General features: G+C 44.3%; 1 protein-coding gene across 7 annotated transcripts in view; it reads right to left on the reverse strand.

Annotated features, from left to right (window-relative positions):
• Positions 1 to 19,555, reverse strand: part of kmt2e (lysine (K)-specific methyltransferase 2E) — a 78,130-nt gene that overhangs the window by 24,725 nt on the left and 33,850 nt on the right. For 6 of the 7 annotated variants that reach the window (XR_014552490.1, XM_083632148.1, XM_083632147.1 and 3 more), the window contains 10 exons: positions 18,542 to 18,656; positions 9,390 to 9,619; positions 8,959 to 9,098; positions 8,102 to 8,283; positions 2,930 to 2,968; positions 2,629 to 2,829; positions 1,972 to 2,102; positions 1,627 to 1,744; positions 1,327 to 1,436; positions 943 to 1,195 (listed from right to left, as the gene is read on the reverse strand). Coding sequence is in view for 6 of the 7 variants with exons in the window: in XM_083632148.1 (XP_083488274.1) it covers positions 943 to 1,195; positions 1,327 to 1,436; positions 1,627 to 1,744; positions 1,972 to 2,102; positions 2,629 to 2,829; positions 2,930 to 2,968; positions 8,102 to 8,283; positions 8,959 to 9,098; positions 9,390 to 9,619; positions 18,542 to 18,656 (1,519 nt within the window). In the remaining variant the exon portion in view is untranslated. The remainder of the gene's footprint in view (positions 1 to 942; positions 1,196 to 1,326; positions 1,437 to 1,626; positions 1,745 to 1,971; positions 2,103 to 2,628; positions 2,830 to 2,929; positions 2,969 to 8,101; positions 8,284 to 8,958; positions 9,099 to 9,389; positions 9,620 to 18,541; positions 18,657 to 19,555) is intronic. The other variant, XM_083632150.1, reaches the window with a different exon arrangement.

Here is a 19,555-nt window from a genome sequence, read left to right on the forward strand (position 1 = left end):
GAATGTTGTGTACAGCTGACAGACTATGTGCCCTACTTTATAAGTGAGCAGGTTTGTGATGGCAATGCCTTTCACTTTGCGGGGACATTGTAGCTGTGACAGCACTCTGAACTATCTGACACGCTAGCATGATTTCTACACAGCCAAACGGAACTAGCAAGGGCTTGCTCTTCTTTTTTTTCTGATTTCAAATAGTACAATTCTGATGATTTTGATCCAAAGTTATAGAAAAATAATCTGGCCTGGCCGAGGCAAGCTCAAGTGGCTATTCTGGAATAGAGGAGAAATATTGACTCAAATCCTATTGTGGCATTTCTGTGCCATTGGTGAACAAAATGATACCTCTGCACAACAGGGGGATGCAGTGCAACACACTTCCCCTGCCAGACAAGTGCCAAAGCAGTGTCTTGTGGTAAGGGCAAAATGCCTGTAAACTGAGCTATGGTGCAAAAAAAACAGTGTGTTGTGGGAACTTGGGCAAAATGCCTGTAAACTGAGCTATGGTGTTAAAAAACGGTCTTGATGGGAACTTGGGCAAAATGCCTGTAAACTGAGCTATGGTGTTAAAAAAGTGTTGTGGGAACTTGGGCAAAATGCCTATACACTGAGCTATGGTATTAAAAAAACAAACCAGTGGTGCAAATGATGGTGGATACATAAAGGACTGTTGGCCGAAGAAAAGAGGGAACTAAAAAAGACATACAGTAACAAAAGATGACTTAACAATGGAAAACATGCAGAGAAAAGACAATTGACCAAGATCAAACAAACACAAATGACATGCATAGCACCATGAATCTTAGGCAAATAAATCTATATCAAGAAAAACTGTTACAATTGAAAACGGTCTAAACAGGTACACATGAATGGTATAGCAGTAAAGACAGGGAGATTGGGTGCATTTAGCAAAATGTACATAGCAGATGGAAGGTGTAGCCTTGCCTGATTGTTTGAGATGGAGAGGCGGAGCGGAGAGAGTTTCCTCTGCTTGCCATCGACTATGCTCTTGCCCTTTGCCTCGCCATCCAAGCCCATATTCTGATTCTGGCCCTGGTCATCCCGCACCGTCTCCTTGTCCTTGCGGCTCCCTCGGCGCCGGCTTAGTGAGCCCAGGTTCTCTATGGGCTCAAGGTTGTGCTTCAGCACCGGGCACTCCTGGTTCCCCTTTACACAGGCACAGTCCACCTTGTATTTACTACAGGGGAGTTGAGGAAGAGGAAGGGTGACAAGGCAAGGAAGAGAAAGACAAGTTTGATGATGAAATTTGCCTTGCCTTGCTAATGTGGATCTGAGTGTTGCATGTCAAGTTTACTCCAGACAACTCACCAGCTGCCATAGTCATAATCAAAGCCAATGGTGATCTCTGTGCCCTTGGTGATAGGCCTCAATGAATAAATGTATAAATGCAGCATACCATCCTCAATGACGTGGCGCACCTGAGGGAGATTGAGCAAAATATGAGTGAAAACAAGGTAATGGTTGGTGAACACAGAGGGTGTGGGCAGAATGTTAAACATTGTGTAAGGGATACATTTTTCTGTCTCAAAAATGGAAATAAATAAACAAATACATTGGGAATGGAACAACACATTCTTCTTGGTCTAAATTTCTGGGCTGTCTGCTTACTTCAGAGTTAGGGGTGCAGGAGCGTCGGATGAAGCGCGCCTCATTGCCGAAGCTGCGAGCGTCCACACACATCTCCAGCCCATCAAACTTAGAGTAAAACAACACAAATGGGTACGGCCTAAGAAGCAAAACAAAGGAGGCAAATGTGTGAAACCGGGTGGTAATAATTCAGAAACAGGCACCAACTACAATAAATAAATGCTCAGACTATAGAGCCAAACAGGCACCACAACGTAACCAACTACAATAAATAAATGCTCAGACTATAGAGCCAAACGCAACAAGAACCAAATCCATATGGGAATGGATATGGGAATATGTTGACAGGTGAAAAAGGGCCCTAACCTCTTGAAGAAGTATCCGTTGGCCTCAAACTGCTGTCGGAGCATGACCTTGCCCCTGTACTCGATGATGAGCGAGTCTGGAGCCAGGTCTCTCACTGCCTTCAAGATCTTCTTGTTCTTCTGAACCTGACTCTGAAGGGGAAAGACAACAGGACATGAGCAAACACGCTGGACAGGCAGTGATCAAATGACGCCAAATCAAACAAGCGCAACTTCGGCCCGGTGTGTCATGTAACAACCAGGCGACCTCATGCAACTCAAGCCCATTCGAGGAAACTACATCTTTCAACAGCCCAAGTTTGGCACTGATGACATCATCACCGTTTCAACAGCCCAAGTTTGACAATGATGACATCACTGATGACATCATCACTGATGACATCATCACTGATGACATCATCACCGTTATCCATTCCTGACTGAATGAATGCCTGAGTGACTGACCCCAGCTCTTGACCATGCGCTGCGCATGTGGCAAAAAGGAAGTTGGTGTTCTAGGCTGGTTGTGTGTGAGTATGTGAAAGTGTTTGTGTGGAAAGGTGTGTGTGCGTGCGCCCCTGTTATGCTCACATGCAATTTTGGGGTAGGTGTATTTGATTATCACCATGTTTGCGTGACTGTGTCTGCAAATGCATTCATGTGTGCGTTACTGCTTTACCTCCACGGGTGGCTTGAAAGTGGCCGGATGCGTGTTGTAAGCCAGGCTCTTGCCGTCGCCCTGTTCTTTGACGCGCAGCAGGATCTGGACGTCCTCACTGTACTGATTGCTGCTGGCCTCCTCGTAACGCTCCATCCACGTCTTGATCTTGTTCTCCCACAGAGATGGGTGCTCCGTCAGCTCCTGCTCTGGAGCTGCACCCTGGGAGGGCATTAAGAAGGGACAGCAGAGTGGTTAGGTATGACTCGAGTTTTAACAGAGGTCTCTAGACTTGTTGTGTATGGCTCTTCTGTCAGATTACCTTTACTCTGGAGGATTTTCTGGACCCCTCTCGGAAGGCCTGCCAGAGAAGTAAAAGAAAGAAAATATTCAATGACCAATTGAACGTTCCAGTAGAGAATACATGTGTAGGCTTGCCGCGGTAGTCGGTTACACGGTGGTCGGGCATACACCGAATACATTAGTTGCCCACCGACACACTCGTGTCAGACCTGCCAACCTTGGGGAAATAGTTTTAGTACCACACAGCGGAGCAGCGGCGTCACACTGCATCATATTGCGCACGCTGCAGCGTCCATATACATATATACCAGTGGTGGCCGGTGAGCTTGGAAACAGGGGAGGAAGCTAGTGCGGTCGGCGCCGAAAAAAATTCGGGCTTTTTTTTTTCTTCACGTGTGTGCGCGCGCGCGCATGTGTGTGTGTGTATTTGCCATGTTTCCCATGCTGTCAAGCCTCTTAGCTTTCCACCCAGTGAGGAGCATTGCATTAGCACCCAGTGAGAGGACTACAGGACGGAACAGCACCTGGCACCTGAGGCGGTCCCAGGGAAAATATGACATCTGCTCTGCTGCTGATACTCTCACCCACAAGCAGTTTTTGCCCAAAACGCCCAAATCTCATTTTAAATTAGCATTAGGATTAGACTGTTGTGATGTCATTATTCAGTTTTAACCATCAATAATTGTTCCTTTTCTCATTATTTCATTTCTCAGAGTAAATACTGTATATTTATTTCGAGATTTTTGCCAATTATTTGTGCTGTTATGGTTATAATTAGCCTAGTTACTCACTTCTACACTATCTTAGATTGTGTTACTTATGGATGGCATGGAATTATAGTGAAAATAGATTATCCCCCCTTTTTGCTGGGGACCCCACTTTGAAAACCACTGGCTTAGGCTAGAACTGTTGCGAGAAGGTTTCAGGATTTATCTCTATGCATTAGGCTGTGATTACTATTTATATAAATCTATTTATTCACATAGATTCATGATATATTATGGTATACAGCCTACCTGTGACATCAATGTTTTGATTAATCTGCGCCAGTAGTAAATGTAGCCTATTATTGCATGACTCATCCTATGATGTCTCACACTCAGGTGTGCTTTCACAAGACAGGTGTTGTCCATTCAATCAGCTAACCTGTCTTTATAATGGCTGTCTTGCACTGTTTGTATGATACTTGACAAAGTCTATGGCCGAAACTGTTGTCAAATAGCGTTAAATTACACTTAATTGCATCTGGAACGAGAGTGTGTCTTCCTGTGCACAGTGCTGCACTACTCGTTTAGTTATCAACTTTGGAGCGTTATTTACCCCCCCTTCCCGACATCCTAGGTTGCTTCATCCCAATCGATTCCTTATTTCTTCTACTTTCATATGATATAAAGATCACCACTCAAGCTTTAAAATTGAGCCCGCTGTCAGCTATCGATTTACAGGCCAAATTCAGTTAAAAAATGTGTGAATTTAAGGTTCGCGGGTTTTAGTATAAGAAATTACAGGATGAAACTTCAATACGACAAAAATAGTGCTGCTCGGTGAACCATTTCCACGCCGAATTTAATAGAAGGTTCGGATAACTTGAAATCAATTGACTTACTTGAATATCTGTGCTGTCTGTAGGGGAAACGCTGCAGTCGAGACGTTGCAAATATTCCAGTTTTCTGACATTGCAAAAAGCCCGTATCGCGCAGCTCAACTCTCCCCGCAACTCGAAACTCGTTTTGGTGGTAATCCAATATCAACGACTGTCTGGCTTGTGAACACTTACTGATTGATAAAAAAGTAAATAAAAATAAGAGGGAAATATGATATGCTGCTACTGTCTCAGTATACCTGTCAGGTCAGGCAGTGGATTTCACTTCCTTCCTACTTGATTCAGCGTGAGAGACCACAGACCAGGCAGTGGAACAACCAATTAGATTTCACCTGGTTTCAAAGGGCGTGAGCTGGAAGTGCTTACTTCCAGCTCAATCTGATTGGTTGGAAAACACATCACTCTCACGGTTCTCCGTGAATTGCAAGTGTTTTTCAACCAATCATATTTTTCATTAGATAAATTACCAAATAAATAAACGCCCACAGGGCGAATGTTTTTTTAATCTCCTACTCCATGCCGGGACCAGGGCCAGAGTGACTCGTCTGCATGGGGAGCTATAATGAATGAAAAAATGAGCGTCTGCACATAAGAAAAAACACATTTGATTGATATTTTATTATTAAAAAAAATATGAAAAATGAAAAATATAAAAATAAAAATAAAAAATATTTTTTTTATATATATATTTTTTTAATATAAAATCCCCAATCTAATAGAGGAGGACCATCCTCCTATGCCTCACTGGAAAAACCTCCTCTGATATATACACACACACAAACCATATGCATGTTATGTGTATATATATATATATATATATATATATATATATATATATATATATATCTTTTGACAATGTCAATGCCTATTTTAATCACCCACTTTCACTCATTTGCATGAATTCAGGTTGCTTAAATGCCTTGTGGTTGAATTCAAGGAATCCTCTTTCACTTGACCAAGCCGATCCTGCCCTGCTTTTGAGCACTGACCATCGATGTATTTGGACGCTTGCTATGCTGATACCACTTATATCCATCATGCACAGCCATCACGTCATTTTACTACTATAATTAGATCAAGGACAGGTCATAGTGTTACAGTATTAAAGCTTTTACATGGTATGCCATGATCTGATGTCCACTATACTTGAGTTTATGTGATTTATTTGATATTTAACATTATATTTGGATCCAGATACAACAGCGTCATGACTCAATAACGTTACACCCTCTTGGCAGACGTCTGCACTCCGACTGAGCGCATTGCCCTTAATTGCCTTGTGAAAAAAGTTTGCTTGTCACAAAATAACACTAATTTGACTTGAGGGCTTGTAATTATGTTACTATCACATTCGCTAACCTGACGCTCTTTGAACAAGCCAGGATGTTTGGCCAAGTTGGACATGTTGCTCCCTTTGCCCGCGTCGTTTTGAAACATCGTTTACAGACGGGCTATGTTGTGTCCGTGGGCTTACCCTGACAGTAAGCAAAGTAATTCCATATTTCGCTCTGTGCATCTGCTTTATCCACAAGCTGTGGACGTTTGTGAAGACCGCAGCAGCCATGTTTGAGAGGCGGAAAAAAACAACTGTTTACATGCCCACGGCAAGGAGTTGAAGGCAAAGTCATGAGCCGCCCTCCTCTGCCTCCGATTGGCTAGACTCATTCCTTTCGTCGATTGGATAGATTATCGACACAGGGTGAAGTAGGATTCACTACAACACAGGACACGCTTAGATATTGCATGTGCACCATAGGCTTGCCGCGGTAGTAGGTGTTACACGGTGGTGAGGCATGCACCGATTACATAACGTGCCCACCGGTAACACCGTTCAACTCCGCCCGGTCCTGCCAGTTTCAGCATGCGCTCAGCTGCGCTGGTGTACATTACAAGCGCTCCCTCCCTCCTATCCTGGCTGTCTGAGTTCATCATATCTCTCTGGTTAGACATACCAGCAAGTAACGTTAGTTGTACATGTTGTGAACACAATCCCCCCTCATACACATGTAGGTAAGACCCTTATCTAAGCCTGTGTGTATTCTCTTGCCACTGCCATCTCTGGAAAGCTAAATCTCCACTAGCATTGATGCTAACTATAGTTAGCATTGATGACTTAGCTGTGATAAAAGCTCATCGTCATTGCCTCTCTATCGTCTCTTTTCTCTAGGAGGAGAGTCTGAAAGAAAAGGTGTCCCCACTCCCCAGTGCGTAACGTGACGTTATGTGAGGTTGAGCCAGTGTTGTTGTGAGCGCTGATTGAGTGAGCAGGGAGGGGAGGGGCTGGCTCATCTGACTGACTGGAGGAGAAAGGACTGTATGCAGAGACAAATGTAACGGCTCCAAACTATTCTCTGTGGTTAACCTGACATCCCTCCACGCTGGTATTAATAACTATCTTGACGGGTGTGTCGGACTGAGAGCAGTTCAATTAAACATCCGGACCGTGGGGACTGCTGAGGAGCTTTTTTTTTTTTTTAATACGGTGTCACCGGTAACGTCACGTGTTTATTACCCGGTGGGAAGATGTCCACACCGTGGCATCCCTAGTGCACCATTGAATTCACAGGCGTCAACGCCGTATTGCGTAGTTTTAACTGACAAATCGTACCAGCGTATTTTGATGCCAAAATGTGTGCATGGTACGAAAAATGCGTGCAGGTTGGCAGGTCTATCGTGTCCATGTCCGTGCTTAACACAGTTTAGTAGCAGGTCTGTCGTGTCCATGTCCGTGCTTAACACAGTTTAGTAGCAGGTCTGTCGTGTCCATGTCCATGCTTAACACAGTTTAGTAGCAGGTCTGTCGTGTCCATGTCCGTGCTTAACACAGTTTAGTAGCAGGCAGGTCTGTCGTGTCCATGTCCGTGCTTAACACAGTTTAGTAACATGGCGTTTGTAAAAACAGGACACATGGGCTAAGCTCCTTTTATTTGGCGTTTTCACAGAAGACAAGTTTTCGGATTAATTATGTGGACATGCAGAAGCATTGGATAAAACATCGGCCGGGAGAAGACAACGTTTGCGGCTGGGACAAGTTGGTGAGTCATCTTACAGTGGTAGGCTAACGTTACAGTTTATTTATTTTGACGTTAGTTATGCAGAAAGTGCGTAGATTTGACTTGACTTCTATAAGATGGGAATGCTATATTGGTGCGTGTTGTGTGCATGGTTGCCGGTGTGTTTTGTTGCTGTTGACTCACTGTCCCCCCTCTCTCTGAACAGTCGGGTTTGTGTATAGCGAACTCGTATCAGGCAATCAGTGGTGTCAAAGTTTCCACCGCCTCGAAACGCTCGCATTGCATAAATTGAACTGGGCTGTTGCTTTTCTCTTCCTTGATCTTAAAATAAATCCACACAGCTAACACAGCGCAGTGCTGCCGACCTAACGTTGCTGTTGACATGCTGCTCATGTCATGACACATCCCTCTTCACGGCACGTCGCTCAAAGTTCAGTTAAGCATTTACGTGATAGTTTAGGCTACACACACAAGTCACAAGTTCATTAATCGGTGGGAAAATGCCCATACCATGGCAAACCTAATAATGTGCTTTGACTGGTTCGATTAGAAACTACGATAACTCAAAGCAGACCTTCTTAGCTCGGGCGGAGGCTGCCGGAGCGTCTTTTTCACCACTCCTCTTGCGTTTCTTATCAGCCTGCTTATTGCCAAGGCGCCCAGTAGTCAGGGTGATGGTGGTGGGCGTGTGTTGGAAGGCAGAGTAGAGCTCGAGCGGCACCTCATCTCCACTCTCTGTTGCACTGGTGTCCCCGTCTAGATAAACAAATATGTGTTAGTCATCATGGAGGAGCATTGAACTAACAAATTATCACCAGATGCCTCACATATAAAGCTTTAACTGCTACAGGTAAAAATCAAAGCTGGCCAAATTATAAGGAGGGTGTTAAAGGAAAGACAAGACACTTTACTATTCCCAAAAGGGTAATTAGGTTTGGCATTAAACCACTGTTCCTCATACAGGTGCTCAGGCACAAACACAACCACAAGTTGAAGCACAGACTTGAAGCAATGATTTTACAAGGTCTTTGCAGTTTGCACAGATTTGGAATGGACCGTGTGTTACTCGTCCAGCAGGTGTCAGTGTGTCTCAGGATGAGGCTGAACTAGACCTGGCTTGGCCTGCAGGGGGAGGAGGCTGTGGCCCTACACAGCCTACATCCTGCTCTGCTCACTAACATGCTGGCCGTTTACTGCGGCAAGAAGGCCAGCAAAAGCAGAAGAGATCCATCTATGCTCTTGGATAGAAACTCTAGGCAGATCGTGCAGCTCTCAAAAGTGGATGGGACTTGGAAGCATACTAACAACGAGCTCAGGATTTTTTTAAACCATTTTGTTCATGTCAATACAACTTTATTCAAATTTCCAAAAGTAAAATAAAACAACATTAGGGTCTGATGTGATGTTTGAGGAAACTGCGGTCTTGCTTACCAGACAGGCATTCTCTCTTCCTGGTCTGCAGCAGGATGGCTCTCTCTCTGTCCAGGTGGCGTGGTTGGCAGCGCTCACACAGGTAGGTCTCAGGAATGTTCTGCCTGTCGATACCCATGCAGTCTATATGCTGCCATGCACTGAAGAAGAAGAAAGATCAAAGAGCACAGCAAAGGGCTTTTTAATAAGTAATTCAATCAATGTGAGGCGTAGTTTGCTTTAATCTTAATCAGCTTGGGCCCCAGGAAGACTAGCGGTCATTGAGACATCAACTATTGGGTCATAATGAAGAGATAAGTCCAAATAAAGAAGTACCTGCTGATGGTTTATCACAGGAAGTACAACAGCTCAAAAGCCATGAAAAAGGCAAGAGTCGACAGTAGACGAGGCTTATGACTATTTGTGGCCACCAACTAATGCTGTGCTCTTACCTGCACTTGTCGCAGCAGATCATGTAGCCGTCGTCATGGGTGAAGCCGCAGATGCAACGGGTGATGTCGGCCCCGTAGCTGCCGTCCTCCGAGGTGCTGAGCGGGGTGCCCCTGGACGCCTCGTCCTGGCCACCTGGAACAAACAACCCCCCCTCTCCCGGTCGGATCACCATGGAAGGGGGTGGGGAGGCCGGTGGCGTAGGTGGGGGCCGCGCTCCATAGTTATGGTCCTGATGGAAGGACAGAAGACAGAGGATGAGGGTCACATGCTGCATGTAGGGTTTACTGTAGTGAAAAATCACAAAGCAGCCGAGTCAGATTTGCTTTATAGTAGGACATTTAAGTTGTGCATGCTTGGCATGTACTGTACATGTTTGTGATGTAGTGACCTACTGACTCGCAATAACCTATTTTCTTACATTGACTTGGAAAATAAAAACTTTTGTAAGTTCGCTACAGGGTTCGTACAGCTTTTTCAAAGTAAAATTCAAGCACTTTTCAAGCACTTTCAAGGTACCTAAACCAAAAATGGCCAGACTTTGGAAGCCTTTATAATCACATCTATGGTCCATTGTTCCTGTAAATCAGTGTTTCTCAAACAGTGGTCCGCGGACCACGTCCGTGGGCACCCCCTAGTGGTCGGCGAGTAGATTTATCTTTTTTCCCTTTTTTTTTACACCTCCCACTATCCAATCAGAGAAATGTTTACATTTTCTGGGAAACGGAAGGTCAGATTGCGATGCCTATTAAAGGATGGCTTTACCGATAATCAACCCACTTTGTATCATATATAATCTAGGTAAAATAAGCACATGGCCAGTGTTTTGCCTTCTCTCTCCGTTTACCTCAAGGTGAATTTGCTCCTGCTCCTGTCAGAAAGTCCACCCCCACCAGCTGCAAGTCATTAGGGCTCGTTAAGGCTCTCCATGCAATTCTCCATGGATGTGCGCATACTTAATAAATAAAAATAAAAATAAACAATAACAGCCGGAGCAGATTCTGCCTCTCCAGCAGAACTTCCGTAGCTCCGTTGTGACACATAAGCCCTTTTCCCACATGCGTACCGGAAAATTACCTGTAAGTCAATATCGGACATTTCCCTTCACACCTCAGCGTTCGCATGTGGGAATCTCAGTCGTCAAATAGCCGGTATGTTGAGGGGGGGGGGGAGAGTGGCCTGGGGTCTGTGCTGCAGGCCACTGAGGCCAGTCAGAAAAAAACAACAAACATGGAGCCGGCGTCCACTCTTTTGATAATATTGCTGACGCGCTTTTTCCTCAAACGTAGACAGCGACGCAGACAAATTAAGGCGAAAATGGAAAGGGATATACGTGCGAACAGAAACAGATTCATGTTCGCAGTCTTCTCCGCTCAACATCGTGCAGAATATGAAGATAGACTAAACCGGGGACAGATGATGACAGTGTTATGTACCTCTGCGCTGCTGCGTGAGAGTGACTAGAGCGGTCTGGAAGCGAGAGAGACCAGGAGGGAATTTATTTTGGGAAGATGCTCTGAACAATTTTGACGACGTGGAATGGAAGCGTCATTTTCGCATGTCCCGGTGTACGTTCGACTACGTGCTGAGTCTGGTCCGACCCGCACTAACACGCAAGATCACCCGGTGGCATAAACCACTGGAAGCGCGTTTGCGACTGGCAATAGTCCTTTGGTGGTACGCAACACCAGGGGAATATCGAACAATCAGCTGTGTATTTGGTGTTGGACTGTCTACTGTGTGCAACCTGGTCCGCGAAGCCCACTGATAGCGGAAAATGACTGGTCCCCTTTCTCACCTGTCTGCCTATCGCGGCATACCGCTCTTCTGACTGGATCGAAACTGGTGAAATGTCGGGGACCACACGCCTTTCTCACATGCAGGCATTACACCACGTTCCGGTCATTTTGCGGTACAAAGCGCATGTGGGAAAAGGGCTATAACGCGTCAGAATGGAGTGCTTTGGCAGAGGAGGAAATGGGAGATCTCCGTGAGGAAAACACCGAGACAGGTAAACAGTGCGCATGTGCTTATATTACCGAGATTATTAATGATACAAAGTGGGTTGATTACCGGTAATGCCATCCTTTAAGAAATATGTATTTTTTCACCCCGAATCCAACGCCGCCACCTGTGAGTCTCTACGAGTTATGGTTTGTGTAGATACAGTACATCCACTCTGCATGCAGGGCTACAGGAGAGAGACAGAGTACAGTGGGGGTTGGGAGTTCCAAGTTACTGACCAAACACTATTTCAGTGATTGCTGTCAGAATATAGCCAGTTAACACTTATTTGAACACAAAAAACATCACTGAATGCAACTTTAAGATGGCAACAGATAGCCTATTTGACTTTGGCAACATTGCGCATTTATTGAACTTGAAAAAACCTTCTTTGAACTTGGAATATATTTGAACTGAAAAGGAGAAATAAATGTAAAAAAAAAAAAGGTAAATGGACTAACTAAAATAAATTATATATTTCTTTATATCGGTTATCTTGTTTTCATAATTGTGGGAAGCCAAAAATGTGATTAATTGTACGACCTTAATGCTATTTGTCATTTAACATGTTCACTGCCGTCGACGAGATATCTCGTCAAAAAAAATCCAACGGTTGACTGCCGTCGACGAGTTATCTCGCCAAAAAAACCGTGGATCAACCCTTTTACATCTCCTATAAAAATATGGGAGCTATTGAATGTGTTTAACCTATTTTACCAACCCACTAAGTGGCGACAGTGCTCTCCAGACGAGAGAAAGCCAAGCAAAGACAGCAGCGTGAGGAAGCCATTCTCATGAAAATGGATTGGCGAAAACGCTTTCGCTTTCGCGCTGGGAGCTGGCGGTGGGGGATTGCAAATTTGCATAATAGATTATGGGTGCAACACACTTTGAAACACCAGCAGAAAGCCCAGAATCGCACGCAGCTTCATTCCAGCTGAGCTCACAACCGAAAACGAACGAGCCCCATCCAGACTCGCCCAAAGAGCGGCCGCCAGCAGCCAGGCAGCACAGACAGCAGAAACTCGCTTGTGACACGCCCGCTGCAGAGCCACGGAGGGAGGAGGAGAACACACACGGAGGGAGGAGTTTGAAGGAGAGGGGGGTGGGGGTGGTGTTATGGAGGAAATTACTGTTCAGAACTATTGTTTAGATGTCTGATGTGTTACTGATGCCAAAAATAAATGGTTAAAGTGACTGTTCTATCGAATTTCACAAAAAGGCATTTATCTCAACTTTCCTTTTCAGATGCTGAAACCATGCTGTATTCAACTGCTAATGCCTACATAACTACTAACTCTACAAACTAACTCTTTTAGACAGAGAAAGCACACATTCTATTAGTTCTTTTGGGATATTTTGTGTTCACAAATTCCTAGCAGAAAATAATCCTCGGCTCTTGAAAGATGAGCCAGAATCCTCAAAAAAACCCTTGGCAGAAGCTACCTACAGTAAAAAAAAACTGTTGGCAGTGAATGTGTTAATTAGCCTGTAATTTGTAATTTACAGTTGAAGTAGTAGGCCTATTGTTTTTGGGGATGTTTTGGGAGTTACGTGGTCCCAGAGTTTTCCCCTTTTAATGGCATCCTACTGCAATCTGTCTGTAGCCTGCTGAACACAGGTTAGCCAGGCGTTGGTCACAGAGCTGCTACTGACATATACTGTAGATGGCTCGGTTTTGTGGACAGAGACGCTGACCCCAGGTCAGAAGCTTGCTTCCTCTGGTGAAGCCCAGTTACCCTGGAATTTCAGAGAATACTGCTACAGCATTTTTTAGCCTGTCTCTGCACCACACAAAAAATCACAAATGTTTTTCTAACTAAGCTCAACCAAGATGTTTTACTTACCCATAATAACCGTAACGTAACTCACTCTTTGGGATGTAACGTAAATTCACGTTATCAGTAGAGGATGCAAGCAAGCAGCCAGGTGCATTTTTTAATTAAAGTTAACGTTAGATTTTTCACAACACAGTCGAGCGACCATAAACAATTACATTATATCCCGAATATAATTTAAATTATAACATTATGTATTGTTACTTGGCTATTGTTAAGTAGGTTTAGCTAACTTACTTCTTAACTCATTGAGTGCCAGCCACTTTTGGAAAACGGATGCTCCCAGTGCCAGAGTTTCAGAGCGTTTTCAGTGATTTCTCGAGGCCCACAGAATTGTGTGATATTACTATGTAAACACCGAACACGCCCAAAGAACGATGAGACTCTCTTCTATCATCAGCAAAAAAAAGTTTATTGATATCATTTTCCGTTCTTTAGTTATCAGCCGGAGAAGATAGGTTGATTTCACCAAAAACAGACGTTTCCATCTAGAAGCTGAGATAATGAGCCTTTTATGAAATTAAGCATTTCAAGCAAATCACTGACTCTGAAGCTAATATTTTCTGACCTGAAACATCTGAACAGTAATTTCCTTCAATAAAACAGCACCCCCACAACCCTCAACTCCAAACTCCTCCTCCGTGGGAGTGTCTCTGGTGGCTCTGCTCCCTCTGCTGCGTGTGTCAGGCGAGTCTCTGCTGCCTGCGGATCCACGTTCGGATGGCGGCCGCTCCATTCTCATGAGAATGGTTTGGCTTTGGTTTTCTTTTCTGGCGGCTAATCGTGTGGAGAAACTATCGCAGCAGGGACAGAGGGGCTCAGTTGTGGGAGCGGATTGGCTGCTGTTCGCAGCTAACGTTAGCTCCAGCCAGAGCAATCTGTGCCGCTCTGGCTCATGCATCGGTTTCTCTTTCATCACAGCTTTTTCTGCTGTTTTTCCTCAACTTTCTCTAATCTGGAGAGCACTGTCGCCACCTAATGGGTCCGTAAAATAGGTTATACACCTTCAATAGCTCCAATATTTTTACAGGAGATGCATGAGGCTTTGATCCACGTCCCACCGTCAAAAAACGCATTTGCCGTCTTTAGACGTCATTGGCACTCTACGTTACTATTTGATTTGACGTCGTTCGACGTCATTGGCACTCAATGAGTTAACGATCAATTATCGATTTTCGATAATTGATGAACATCCCTAATGTAAACACTGTATTTTAAATTTAAAATTTAAAATCAGTGTTTCCCATACATAGGGGAATGTATGGCGCACCGCCACAATGGGATTTTGACCGCCACAACAAGATGTTTTTTACCCCCTCTCAAAACTCCACATTGGCCCACTGTCTGTCTGTCTGTCTCTCCCTCTCTCTCTTTCACAAACACCCAGGACAGCGGAGTGATGATTGAGTGATATCAGGGCCAATCAGAGGCAGAGTAGAACGGGTTAGATGTCATTTTCAAGACACGTGATCGATTAAATGCATTGTGATTCGTTGAGATGCACGTGCACTATCGGAAAGTCTGCAGCCAGGAAAATCACACATCCCAGCGAGAAGCGTCGGTACATCTGCTTCAAAAACACCTTGGCGCGTCGGCAGCGGTCGTCAGACTGCTTGGACAAAACAGCTTGGGAGTGTGTGAAGCACTGGGGAGCAGGGCTGCGTGTGTAACCAGGTTAATGACCGCTAATATCAGCCAGCCACCGTTCACTAACGTTACACATCAAAGAGCATCAAAACAAGTCCGCCTTTTGCTTGACTGCCTGGAACTCCGACTTAACCATAGCTCAAAATAACATTAAATGGTTTATTTTGTTTATTTAATTTAATTTATTATTTATTTTAAAAGAGAATTGCACACTTTCTTTTACCTCATTTTCTATGGTTTTTGTATTTATTTTAATGAAAAAGTACATGATGTAATGTTGGAGTCATATACACCGTGTGAGTGCACTTACAAATCTTACTACACAGGCATAAAAACTTGTTTCTGCAGCTGACTAAAAGAGCCTGGAGCAGTGAGTTACTACTTCTTTAATTCAATGTTGATGAGCATCAAAGAAAATGGTTAATGTTCAGCTTGTGTTAATGTCAGGTCAATGGGACCTATTGAAAAGTTGTTCCTGTAGTGATATACAGTACTAGTGAACACAGGTTTGGGCTGACTGAGCCACAGGCTCATGGAGACTTAGGGTATCAGGGGGACACAGAGGTCATGTTCCGGCCTAGTTTTCGGTCTTGTGATTTGAGATATCTGATGTCTTATTTTGTGCTAATAAATGACACACACGATGTGTAGTCAAAGAGAGAAGTCATACATCTAATGATTCCTGATAATCAAAATTCAATTTCTGATAAATTCCAGGATTTAGATGGTTTAGTGATGTGAGATAACAGAAGAATGTACCTGTAGGAGAACCAAACAAGTTCTGTTTATGCCTACAAAATGTTACTTTGTATTTTGAGTTCTCCCCTGGAAGTGATTTTGGTATAGATGGGCCATTGTATTTAACTCATTGAGTGCCAAGGACGAGTATGTTCGTCAATTCAAATACTAACGTAGAGTGCCAAGGACGAGTATGTTTGTCAATTGCGTTTTTTGACGGTGGGACGTGGATCAAAGCCTCTTACATCTCCTATAAAAATATGGGAGCTATTGAATGTGTATAACCTATTTTACAGACCCATTAGGTGGCGACAGTGCTCTCCAGATTAGAGAAAGGTCAGGAAAACAGCAGGAAAAAGCCGTGATGAAAGAGAAACCGCTCATGCTGCAGCCAGAGCCATATAGATTGCTCTGGCTGGAGTTAACGTTGGCTGCGAACAGCAGTCAATCCGCGCCCACAACTGAGCCTCTCTGTCTCTGCTGTATAGTTTCTCCACACGATTAGCCGCCAGAAAAGCAGCACCCGACGCCGAAGGGCCAAACCATTCTCAGCATTCCGGTTTGGCTTTTCCGTGTCGCGCTGGGAGCCGGCGCACAAAAACGGAGCACTCCGAAAATAGACCTGGGTGCGTGAGGCTGTGTGTTAGTGTGGGGAGGAGTTTGCAGCTGAGGGGGGGAGAGGGGGGTGGGGCACGCAGGGCACCACACAACTACACCACGTCACTACATCAGAAAATATTAGCTTCAGACTCAGTGAATGTGCTTGAAATGCTTAATTTCACAAAAGGCTGAATAACTTAGCTTCTAATTTGAAACGCCTGTTTTTGCTTAACCCATTGATACCGGCGCGCGTTCTCTAGAGTGGCCCTCTAAACCTACTGCACGTTTGTAAACAGCCCCTGTAAACCGGCCTTTTTCGGAGAAGTTGCCAGAGCGGTCGGCGTTCACTAAAACCTTCATATCTCAGGCTCTATAGCACATATAAACATAAAATAAAAAGCATTTGAGAGCTTAACCCTTTGGCTTTTCGTATTATATTTGCCCTAACGTTAATCTTTTTATTTTTTTTATTTTTAACCCCCAAAAATAAAAATAAAGATTTTAACGCATTTTAAGAAATGTTAATCAAGATTACGGCAAATGTAACCCTTCCAAATAAAAAGCCACGGGTTTAAGCTCTCAAATGCTTTTTATTTCATGTTGATAGCTACTATAGAAGCTGAGGAAATAGGTTTTGTTGAACCCTTGACAATTACTGCAGCCTAACGTTAACGTTAAAAAAGTAACGTTAGCGACCTCCGTTTTGCAGTCGTCTTGAAATACGGCAAATTCGCCAAAAGTCACTCACCCAATGAGCCTTGGCTAGCGTGTCAACAGTCACATCATAATCTGGGTGTGGAATCTTCTTATTCATTGATGTCTTCGTCCTCAAAGTAAGTTATACTCCGTTCAGTTCATCAGCGTTAGCATTCACTTAGCTTACTGTCTGAGACGCGGCCATGCAGAATTGCTACCGTGCAGCAGAAGAACGTGCAGTAAAACCTTGAGGCTATTGCAGATTGGAACATGAGATAAATAAATCTGAAATTAGGTCAGCAGCATTGATTTCATCCTCTAATACAACTAAAGTTTAATGGGAAGTATTGCTGGACCGGCGCTTCCTTGATTTTCTGTGTAGTTCGAGCTTTGAAAAACTGTCCACACGGTCGAGGCAACAATAAAAATAAAAAACTACAAAACCCACAATGCATTTCACCTTCGCCACGTCCATTTCAGCAAATCATGATGCATGTAATCGGTCACATGTCTTGAAACAGTGATATACACGTACTACGTACACGTACTACGTATGTGTCGCAGCCGGCATGAAAGGTAAAATGACACGCCCGTTGCCGTCGGTGTTAAAGGGATATACACGCAAATGCTGCATCCGGTATCAATGGGTTAAAACAACCTATCTTCTCCGGCTCATAACTAAAGAACGGAAAATGGTATCAATAAACTTTTTTTTGCTGATGATACAATAGACTCTCCTCGTTCTTTGTGCGTGTCCGGTGTTTACATAGTAATATCACACAATATTCTGTGGGCCTCGAGAAATCACTGAAAACGCTCTGAAACTCTGGCACTGGGAGCGTCCGTTCTCCAAAAGTGGCTGGCACTCAATGAGTTAAACAAGCAGTATTCTACTGAGTGACCTGTATTCAGAATATAGCCTACCTATAGGGAGAAATTTAGTGTGTCAATGTAAACCCAAAGCACAGTAAGGATGACATGTTCTTCATAGATCTAGCCTTTTAATTTTGCTCTTAAGTGCTTTCTCAAAGTGCACCAAATTTATGCATTCTACTTTAAAATGTTAAAAAAAAAATCTCGCGGGCGGGCATGCACCCGCACCCCCCTAGGGGGTCTGCGGTCCCCCACCACAACAACTCAAAATCCTGTGGGGAAACACTGAAAATGTAATGTCTTTCTTTATTTAGAAAACATTTGGAAAAGCCCATAAATCTGAGATTTCTTGCATAGTTTCCTCTCAATATGAACATTTCGGCTGATACCGATAACCGATATTAACATTGCTAACATTGATCGGACTGAATGCTGAGATATTAAAGAATGGCTAACATCGGCCGATAGCGATACGATAGCCGATATATCGTGCATCCCTAATGTAGACTACTGATTTCACAGGTTATAGCATTGAAATTGAGCAGAAGGGGAGGGAGAAAGTATAAATATCCTGTATACACAAAAGGATTGAGAAAGGCAGCACATTAAAGGTCAGTGTTCCATTTTTTCCCCAGCCTAAATGTGAGCTAGCCACTAGCCGCCTGGGCCGATGATTAACAGGGAGGGCGGGCTCAAGGTATGTAGGTCATGTATAAGATAGCGAGATGAGGCCAAGTTCGTGCTTTGGGCGTACTCACAGCGTAAGGCAGGCCAATGTAACTGTGGGAATGGTGAGAGCTACTGCTGTAGATCTGGTGTGGGTAGCTGGACTTTTCCAGCACCACAGGGCTGGCCTCCACCGATTCTGGTCTGCTGGGAACAACAAAAACAAAGAGCACACAGTTAAGAGAGATATTACCGTAACTGAAAAACAAAGGCCTACATGAGAAGATAAAACGGTGATTAACGGATAAGAATGGATTGTTGCTTTCTGAATATTGTTTGAAGTGTGTGTGTGTGTGTGTGTGTGTGTGTGTGTGTGTGTGTGTGTGTGTGTGTGTCTTAGCAAGGAAGCAGAGCAGCTAGAAAAAGTGACAAAAAGTAAGAGTGGCATGAGGATGAGCATGTATGCGTGCTATGGCTATGAGAGTCAGCCTGCTGGGACGCCAGGGGCAGTGAAAGGCGTTTGCACATCCAGCAATGTGCTGCCTGCTATCACATCACCTTAGCTGGACTGCTCAGCCTGAGAGCCGGGCCAATAACAGAAGAAAAAGGGCCTTATCACCCCTGAGCCACGTTATCTAGAAGGCGGACATTCACTCGCAAACATGTGGGAGTAACTCTCTCTCCCTCTCCCACTCACACACACTAAACAACAAACTGGCAACCTTTTCTGTGAGGTTATTCATACCAAACCAGTCAATCCACTTTCTTCAGATGACAGAGCAATGGAGGGGAGAGAGAGAGAGAGAGAGAGAGAGAGAGAGAGAGAGCCTGTTTGGCCGTTTGAGGCCAACCCACCCTTATTGTGACACATCTATTCTTCGGTGGCGTGAGGGGGTGGCTATTAAGAGGAAGAGGGAAGTGGCATAAACGGATAGCAGGAGAGACGCCATAGTGAGGTATTTAAGAGGGAAGAAGAGAGGGAGGAGAAGGACTCAGAGATCTGGCACTACAAAACAAGCAAGGCGCAGCTGAAGGGGAAGAAAAGGGAGTGAGAAGAGACGGAGGTAAGCTGCAGTAGTTATTCACGTGAGAGTCACAGACGTCCA

This window comes from Poromitra crassiceps, assembly GCF_964638095.1.
Source record: "Poromitra crassiceps genome assembly, chromosome: 2".
NCBI classification, from domain to species: Eukaryota; Metazoa; Chordata; class Actinopteri; order Beryciformes; family Melamphaidae; genus Poromitra; species Poromitra crassiceps.